At 40.8% G+C, this 9514-nt stretch overlaps 1 protein-coding gene across 1 annotated transcript; it reads left to right on the top strand.

Annotated features, from left to right (window-relative positions):
* The first annotated feature begins 66 nt into the window (after positions 1 to 66).
* Positions 67 to 9369, top strand: syngr2b (synaptogyrin 2b). Its single transcript, XM_046405777.1, has 4 exons — positions 67 to 327; positions 3129 to 3366; positions 4476 to 4612; positions 6155 to 9369. The coding sequence occupies exons 1-4, from the start codon at positions 217 to 219 to the stop codon at positions 6407 to 6409; spliced, it is 741 nt and encodes a 246-aa protein (XP_046261733.1). The 5' UTR covers positions 67 to 216; the 3' UTR covers positions 6410 to 9369.
* Positions 9370 to 9514: the final 145 nt, after the last annotated feature.

Raw genomic sequence — 9514 nt, 5'->3', positions numbered from 1 at the left:
GTGATCACCTTTCTCGGTCAGCCCCGCCCCTGTGACGCGCAGCAGGACAGCGCAGCTCCTCTGGGTGTCTCTCTCATATTAGTCAAGGGGAGCTGCAGCACGGAGAGGGTTGGCTGCCGTCCACGTTTTGGTTTAGTCGAAGCTGGTAGGCAGTCGTGTTAGGTCGGTTCAGAGTCGCACGGAGAGCTCCGGAGGAATCGTCTGAACGGGAGAGACATGGAGGAGACGGGCGGTCCAAGTGCGTACGGGGCTTCGCTCGCAGGAGGAGGCTTCGACTTCTACAAGTTTATCCGACAACCGCAAACCATCGTGCGCCTGCTGAGCTGGGTGAGTGGAGAAAGTGTGCATCTGGGAGTTTTATGTTTTCTCGCTCAAAGCTTCAGAGGAGGCAGAAATAATGTCCGGGATGGTATTTGAGCAGGTGAGTCTGGTCCACGACCCTTGAAGTGCGTCTGTAGAGAGATATATTTTTATTTGTGTTGGCCAGAACAACAGGCTACTATGTGCAGCGTCTCTGCGGGGCGTCATGTTGCACGCAGCTGGTGCATGACAGCGGCTCGGCGACAGCACAGGTCAACACTGCTGTTGTCAGAAGACAAAAGCCTCTAAAGAGTCAAACACACTGAGACGTTCACATAGGCAATGATAATAGTGATTAGAATAATAGTTAGAATAAAACTAATCTTTATTTGTTGGTATTAGTGCTTTTCTTAACAAGGTCACAAAGTGCTACACAGAAAAAAACAGCAAGGTTAAAACCAAGACAACAATACAAACAACAGAAAGAAACAGGAACCGTATAAAACACTGGATAATAAAAACAAGGACGAACGCAAGCAAAGCACCAAGTTAATATAGTGTAGAGTCTGTAACAGCAGAGCTGAGCTCACCAGAGAGCAATTACCCAAATGAAGATTACATTTTCTTATAAGAAATCACCTTATACAATGTTTTAAAGTGTATAAACGGCAACAATGTTTATAGTCATCATCATAAAGAGGTTATACAGACAAAAGGCCTTTGTATGAAGGGGAATTCACATAGTCACCAGGGAAAGTTTTGAGAATTTGTTGTACACTGATGATCACTTGTTGCTAGGTAAATCTTGTGGCACAGACTTGTGCCACAGTTTTTGTGATCTGGAAAGTCCAGAAAGAACCTCAACCAGGCAGGTGTAAATAATACTGTTGTCTAACTGAATGGTTGTGACCACACAGTCATGCTGTTGTATGTGTCCTCAGCCATGTCCCTGGCTCCTGAAGTGTCATCTGTTATCTGTCTGTTAGGCTCATGTCCACGCAGGGCGAGTGTAGGCACTAATAAAACACATAGCCTCACCTGGATAGAGTAGCCTATCCCGTGTGCTAGATGAGATCTGAGGACAGAATGTGCCCTCATGCCCTCAGCTGCCGAATGTGTATGTACATGTGTTTGGGAAACTGTGTGTGTGTGTGTGTCACTGGTAAACAGGGGCTAATGGGCAGGTAAGGTGATCCCTCTCTCTCCCCCGCTGACCCCCCGCTTTTACTCTTGGTGAATATGTGCCACTGATCACCCTGTCAAACACACATACATACTTGGTGCAGCTGTGCTCAGCTCATCTCAAAGTCACACTGGCAAGATCACCATGTATCGCTGGTGATTTTAACCGTACTTCAACAAGCCAGCTCCTGTGGCACAAGAAAGGGTTGTTCGTTCTGTAACCCTGCCTACAAGTCCCATCATGCACCACGCCTGCTCCTGGAACAAGGAAAGGCTGAGAAGTGTAGATTTTGGTTATTCGAGGTGTAGAATCACATCAGTTTGTCTTCTATGAAACACCAGGTTGATAAAAGTCGGTCAGATGACCAAATACTGCATTGAAACATTATATTTCCAGCATATCTATGTTATATAATCTTCCACAAGCCATGACAAAACATGCTGTATGTACATATGAGACATTTGGCCATGTTTTTGACATCTGTCACTCAGCATACAAACCCCTTCCATCTGTACCTTTCTGTACAGAAACATTTGCTCCACTAACAGTCCCTCAGTTTCACTTTTGTCTTGTGTTTTGGAACTGCCCATATTCACTTCCCTAATGTAGTTTTTGTTACTTTATGTCACATCAGCAGGACTGTGGCCCGTTTCTCACTCTGCCTTCTCACCTCATCCTACTTCCCACCCGTTAAACAGTCGCTCTCTATCCTCCTCCCGGATCTCATTATGAGCATTGTTAGGGAGTCGGTGGCATCTCCTGAGTCACATGGCGGGCAGCTGCACTCAGAAGTAGGTCACATGGTTAGGTGGGTAACCAGAACAGTTAGCAACAGACCACGGGACGGTCAGAGGGACTGGATTGCACTTTGCAGTGCTCGCTTTATAAACCACACAAGATGAGCATAAAAGCTGGGAGGCGTTTTAAGAGAGAGAAGAGACTGTTTATGATGGCATGAAATAATGTCATTATGCTTCATGTTTTTAGAAACGGTAGAAATGGATACAGATTCTTGCGACTTTCTTGCAATAACAGTCAGTTTAGTCTGATGAATTCAGTAATCTCTCAAACAAAGGTTGCCTTCAGTAGACACAAGCTAAACATGAGGATGTTTGCTAATATTGTCACATGATACATAGTTGAACAGGGTCTGTTTTCAGTACTCTTTCCATCCATCCATTTTAAGTGCGTTTAGGAAACTCCTGATAGTTGAATCTTGCTGGCTATAGTGCAAAAAGAGAGTAATTTATTATCTTCTGTAGTTGATTTTGTGACAGCAGAGCTCCTGATTGCAGTGCGTTTAAGGAGGAGATCAAAGTATCAGCTGTCTGAGTTTCTCCGAATGCACCATAAAAGAACTAAATTTCTGCTCTTATCTGAGTTTCCATAAGACGTGACAAGTGGATTACAGATTCTTGAGCAAGCCTCCACGAGTAGATTGTCATACTGTACCATCGTGAACTGAAACCTTAAACCTGAAAGGAAGGAAATCGTTTTCAAAATGTTTAGCGATTGTGTAAAGTATGCAGTGTGAAGTTAATGGATAAACTTTAAAAGCCAGGGGCATGTTCCTTTAAAGAAACAGTTTTCCTCTTGTCTTTGAAAATCACTGAAGGGCCACATTCTTTTCTCTGTTTTGATGTAGATATTCGCCATGGTGGTGTTTGCCTGCATCACAACAGAGGGATACATCAACCCTCCCCACACCTCTGAGGCAAAGTGCATCTTCAACCAGAATGACTCGGCATGTCATTATGCTGTTGGCATTGGAGTGATTGCCTTCCTGGCATGTGTGGCCTTTCTGATCTTGGATGTTTACATGCCTTTTATGAGCAACGCACAGGAAAGGAAGTATGCTGTCATGGCAGACCTGGGATTCTCAGGTGAGCAGGGACGAACCATTGTTTGATTTTACAGCCCACAACTTTGCTGTTTTGGTTCACTCTCATCAACCTCCTTTCCAGTGGCAGCCGCCAACAGAATAAACACTGTAGCAGCTCAGCAAACAGCAGGTAGAAACAGTTAATGACTAGAAGGTGAACATCGTGGAGCATATAGTGGTCAGATATTACCTCTAGGAGTTGGAAGAGACCAAAAAGAGCCAAAAGCAAGTGAATACTGGACTTAAATGTTTCAGATGGGCACATCAGATGAAAGCCAGTGTTGCTCCATATCTCACATTAAAATAAGTAACTGTTTACTCACATATTCGTAAATTTTATAAGCTGATAATATGTCAATATTGTATTTATCTTGTTCACAAGCACACTAGTAGCCAAAAACATCAGCTAATGCCGATTTAAAGATTAACTAAATCGGTTATTTACACAAAAATAATATAACTGAATGATAGTATTGAAAGATGCTTTGCGTAAATGTGTCCCGTTAATTTTTCTCCTTGCAGTTTCAATTTGTGCGACATGAAGATGTATATTATACTGTAGAGTGACCTGTGAAGGATTAAACTTATGTGAGAACAGGAAAAAAAGCCCAGATTATTGCTGTTGCGAACATGTGTTCAACTTAGAAGTCACAATACAGTTTCAGCTGTCTCATTTGAATGTGAACCCCTGCACACATAAAGCCCCTGAGTGCTGCCGTAATGTGGGACAGACTGCTGACTGTTTTCCTGACATAACATAACACAACATGTATTATTTATCGTGGATGATGAGCGAGCAGCAGGGTGGAGGAGGGGAGGATGACATCACAGATTTTGATTAACACTCATCAGCTGTACATGACACAGTTCACAGTCAGCCATTCTTCAAGGAAACAAAGAAATGGTAGTCTGAGAAACAGCTTGCGGTCATTTGAGCAGACAGGAGAGCCATTATTCTGTTGGTGTTGTTTTGCATGTTTTTCACAGGAGTTTACTCTTCATATCAGGGCTTTCAGCTGAACACTTTTGGCATCTTTCATCATGCTGTGAAAACAATCATTTATATCTGTGTGCTGTGTTTGTGCATCTGTCTCCCTGTATGTTTTCTAGGGGTGTGGACCTTCCTGTGGTTTGTGTGTTTCTGTCTGTTGGCCAGTCAGTGGGGTCGCACTCATGACATCAGAGGTGTCCCGATGGACGCTGCACGCGCCACTGTGTCCTTCTCATTCTTCTCTATCGCCACATGGGTGAGAACTCTTGTCTTCTTTTCGTTATAAACTACTCAGATTTTAGCCTCTTTCTTTGCAACTGAGCTCAGTTTTGAATAAGAAGGCCAATAAGTTTATTGTTGGCCAGATAGTTTACCATGTTACAGATTATTGATTATTGGTGCATTCCTGAATGTATTTAAAGAACCATACTGTGTTTTTAGATATTTGTGAAAGAGCATCAGGTCAGCTAGGCTGACATTTGGGAAAATACACACAGTGGATGGAGCAACTCATTGACTCATCACCAAAATGCGTTGATATGCATAATGCGTGTTGCCACATCACAGTAAAGCATCTGGTCAAAAGTTGCATTAGCAGTGAGAGGAGCTGCTCGACACAGTCATCTGAAGTGTGGGAGGATTTTAGTCAGAGACCCAACAATGTGTGCTCTGCAAACGCTGCAACTGGCTTATCACATCAGTGTGACGCTGTTTTCCAAAAACACATGAAGCACAAGATCCTGGAGTGATTTGTCAAGATGACAAACAGACAGCACAGTTCTGTCTTTTTGTCCCCACCCAAGCATGATATGTAGGAACTATGGTATCACTTAAATGTTTCTAATTTCATATTAGTTGAGAAATGAAGAAACAATCTTAAAAATAACGGATAAAAAAGTAATCATAAGTTGCAGGCCTAATACACCTGTTCACTTTCTTGCAGAGAGGGATATGCTGCTAGCAGTTGATTAGATTAGGGGGGCTATGAGTGAAGTTAGCTGAGTACAGTGATAGGTCATTTTTTTGTTTCTCCAATCGAGCCAGCATTCAGAGGTCCTGGTGGGAGGATTTTTTTTTGTTTTGGACAGAGCCAGAGTAGCAGTTTCCCTGTTTCCAATTTTCAGTTTTTGCACTAAGCAAGGCTGTAGCTTCATGTTCAATAAACAGACATGGGAGTGATATTGGTCTTCTCATTTAGCTCCCAGTAACAGAGATGATAAGCATTTTTGCCCAAAATGTTAGAAATATTCCTTGAAAGCACCCACTGGCTTCACTTCATGCCAGGATGGTAGGAAGACTTGCAAGACATTTGAAACTTGCTTAAGATACTTATGAACGTGAAGTCGTATATTGTTTGTAGAAGTCACTCAGGCTGGCATGTTCTAAGTACTGGTGGAAACCTCTGACGTTTGGCACTTCAGCGTCAGCGTCTGAACAGCAAACCTTTATTCCTAGAAAATATAATGAAAGTGATCTCACACAGATATCTTGTGCATCTTGCATTAACCATAAGTTACACTTTGTCTGCCAGCTGGATTTTAAATACCATAACTTGGAGCTTCCCAGCATCACTTGAATGCACCATTCAGAAGACTTCTCAAGACAAACTCACATTGTAGTAATGTAGTGAAAATGTAATGTAGTGACAGACTAAATGTTGTGAAAGATTAGCTCTCCTAAGCCACACAGCTTCAAGTCTTTGTGAAATTAGTCACACAAGTCAAAGTGACTTACTGAAATATTGTAAAAGCCTTGAGAATAACTGTAATAAACTTAATATGTTTATCTCACGGTGCAGGGAATCCTGACCTATTTTGCCCTGGGTCGTTTCCGTCGTGGTGTTCATGAAGTTACCATCCCAACCTACACGGAGCCACCAGATCACCACACCCCCTACCCTCCAACCTATGCACCCAGCTCCTACAACCCCACCACCTACACCCCTACCACTTACACAACCTATCCTAGCAGCGTTCCCGACATGCAGCAGCAGCCATTCACCTCAAACCCCCAGCCGCAAGGAGACACTGGCTACCAGCCGCCCAAATACTGAGACAAAGGGAGATCGCAGATAACAGGAAGGAGGGTTGGGGGTGGGTGGGGAGTGTTCCAGGTCATCTTTTGGTAAAGCCTTTCACTTAGCTGCACTGCACAGACTTAGAGCTATATCATATTGATGTGGTTTTACATTTGATTTAACATGCAAGTGTTGTCAGATTTGAGAACCATAGCAGTGCAACTGCAAAGTTAGTAATGTGGGACATTGCAGTTTACGTTGTGAGGTCTGCGGTCAGATCCTAAGACATCAGGCTGACTGTTGAGATTAGTGCTGATGATTGGGTAATCTGACCATAGACCTTTGTGCAGAGATGCAACTTTTACCTCCAATGGGCTGATCTTGAAGGGGAGAGGTAGTTGTAAAGTACCCATGAGGTTAAAGGTCACATAATGTGATACCTGTGACAGCTCCAGTCAGAGAGGAAGAAACACTGAATGTGTTCCTCTTTACTCCCTGTTGGAACCTGACAATGTGGATTTGTACATAGATTTCACTGTGCAAAGCTGCCATTTTAATGGTTGTATGTGCCTCATTTTCTTTTCTTATTTGGTTTAGTGGATATTTCCCCTTGGATGCATTTGTCTACAAAAAGGTGAGGTGCATTAAATAAACAACTGATTTGTGAGCGTAAGGTGGGAAAAGACCACTATAAAACCAAATGTCTGTGATTGTTTTTTGTAAAACATGGGCTTTATGCAGCTAAATGTGTGAACCACAAAATCACCCCTGACAGAAAGTATTGCAATCTTTGTGCTACAGTTTAATGGCTACTGTGCCCCCCATCTCCATTACCTGTGTTTTTATATTATGATCTCTAATCATAATGTGTTGTTGATGGTGACATCAGAAACCAGAAAAACACTCCATTTCTTTAACTCTGACTATGGCAAACTTAACAAATGTGAAAATTGGCTACATGTGCTAATTTGTAGAGGAGTGTTGCCCTTTCAACCTGAAGTTAACAGTCAAATAGAAAAGAAGGAGGAGCATGTAGATAACTTTACTTATTGAACAGGTTTATCCACCAAGCATGAAGTGTAACTTATTAACCAGCAACATTGGGGTTTCCTATTCAGCCTGTTAACTGAGAGGCTTCACACTTCCTCCGAGGACTTGGTGACATTTAGTTCTCTGAACACTGATGTTTATCTCCGGTTTACAGGTTCTTTAATCTAAACTGATGAAGGCAGGCAGCAGCAGATATGTGTTTACTGATGACAGATGAACTCCTCAGCCTGCTAAGCTGCCCTACAAAGACAAAATGCAGTAACTATATGTGTAGTCAAAAATGACATCTGTTTTGCTACATAAAACCACTATTAAAAGTGTTTTTAATTTGCAGTAAAACTACAAAATGGAGTTAAAATTAAGCAAAATTGAATTATCTGGGCTTTTACTATGTAGTTAATGCATTCCAGCTTAGTATTTCTTCCTGGACTGCAGTTATTGTGCACTCTTGTGCCCTTGAGAGACGGTTAACAAGACAACTGAAGTGTGTTTCAAGTGAAAGTCAGCTTGATAGTTCCATGTGAGAAATTAAAACTTAGTTTGTTTTCTCAGAGATGTCATCTGTAAAACATCCATTTTGATGAACCAGCATTTTGGTTATTCAGTTCTTATTCATCATAATTAAATGATGATGAATAAATAAGGGAGCAGCTAACTCAGTTCATGATTGGGTATGGAAAAAAGTATGTTAAACTAACATAGTTAGCTTAGCATATCTCAGTGGCTATAACCTTTGGACTCTTTGAACCTTTAAATTACATTATATATTGAATTGTAAATTTGGGTATTATATTAATTTCAATAAAAATAATAATAATCTGACATAAGCTAAAAACAGAATTCCCATTAGCCAATAACTGTAAATGGTGGTCAATTTAAAAAAAAAAAAAATCAAATTAGTTAAAATGGATAAGAAGGCTGAGAGAAGACATTTTTGTATGTTTGTGTTAAAAGGCATTACCACCTTTCTGTTTTGCAGTTTGCCATTCAGCCTGAAAACTTCAAAGCGTTTCTTGTCAATGCCACTGCTTCTGTAGTTACTGCACTCTGCCATTGTAGGGCGTTATGCTGAGAATCAAACACCTGTCCTCTTTGTCTGGATCCACTTCTGGCTCATGTAGGTCAGCTAAAACGACAATCGTAACTTGGCTAAAAGTGGCATATTATATAAACCAACAACTGAATGCAAATATATTTAACATGAAACTATTGTTGTACCACACTGAAGACATTTGTATTTATGAAAGGACACTGTTGATCATTAGAAAACCCATGCATAATTTACTGTTAGCCATATATGTGAAAGGCAAAAAACATAGCTGTTGATTTGTCATTTGTGCTTTAAGGAGAGAAATTAAACTTTAAAGGGTTTTTGGGGCAAAAAAGTGACCTTCATTACTTAAGTTACATTCAGGTCAAACAGCTGTGTATCACAGCTGCCCTTGCTGTGCCTGAGCATTTTTTTTTCTTTGTAAAAACTGATTTTCATTCTCTGGAAGATCTATTTAATCTGCTCTTCAGTCAGCATTTAAAATCAATTACCTATATTGAATGATTACATCTTTTTTTAATGATGCCTTAGAATTTCTTTATTCTGTCCTAGTATTGTAATTGTATCACAAGCCTAAATGTTGACATGAAACATTGATTTAATGTTTTTAGTATCACACTTTGAAATATGTCAAATTATTTCATTTGATAATTACTTTGCATCAAGCTCCATGTTTTAGGTTTGTGACTACAAATGTTTTATACAAGCTGGCACTAAAGACTGGTTTGATTTGTTGTTGTCTGTTTTTCCCCTCTTTTCCAGATGCTATAGACCACCGAGTTATGAATTTTCCCTTTTGCTTTCACCTTTTGTTGTAATTTCATGGCGTGATGTGAGAAGCACAACAGTGATTTACTTGAGACTTTTTGTTTATGGAATAAAATTATTCTCAAGATGTTCAGTCCTATTGAGATTATTGTACCATTCATATACTACAGTAGTACAGGTTTTATATAGAGCGTAACATATACTTTTCCACTCCTGCCTGCCAGCTCACTGCACAGCCTTGGCGTGTGTCAGAATTTAAACAGGTTATTTTG

This window comes from Scatophagus argus, chromosome 2 (genome assembly GCF_020382885.2).
Source record: "Scatophagus argus isolate fScaArg1 chromosome 2, fScaArg1.pri, whole genome shotgun sequence".
Lineage (NCBI taxonomy): Eukaryota > Metazoa > Chordata > Actinopteri > Scatophagidae > Scatophagus > Scatophagus argus.
The sequence above is the reverse complement of the archived record's forward strand: the minus strand, read 5'-3'. Positions and strand labels throughout refer to the sequence as shown.

Excerpts from the sequence above, each read along its gene's own strand:
- syngr2b (XM_046405777.1), top strand. The coding sequence starts at position 217 with ATGGAGGAGACGGGCGGTCCAAGTGCGTACGGGGCTTCGCTCGCAGGA. Across the intron at positions 328-3,128 it reads TCGTGCGCCTGCTGAGCTGG|ATATTCGCCATGGTGGTGTT; the intron begins GTGAGTGGAGAA and ends GTTTTGATGTAG. Across the intron at positions 4,613-6,154 it reads TCTTCTCTATCGCCACATGG|GGAATCCTGACCTATTTTGC; the intron begins GTGAGAACTCTT and ends CTCACGGTGCAG.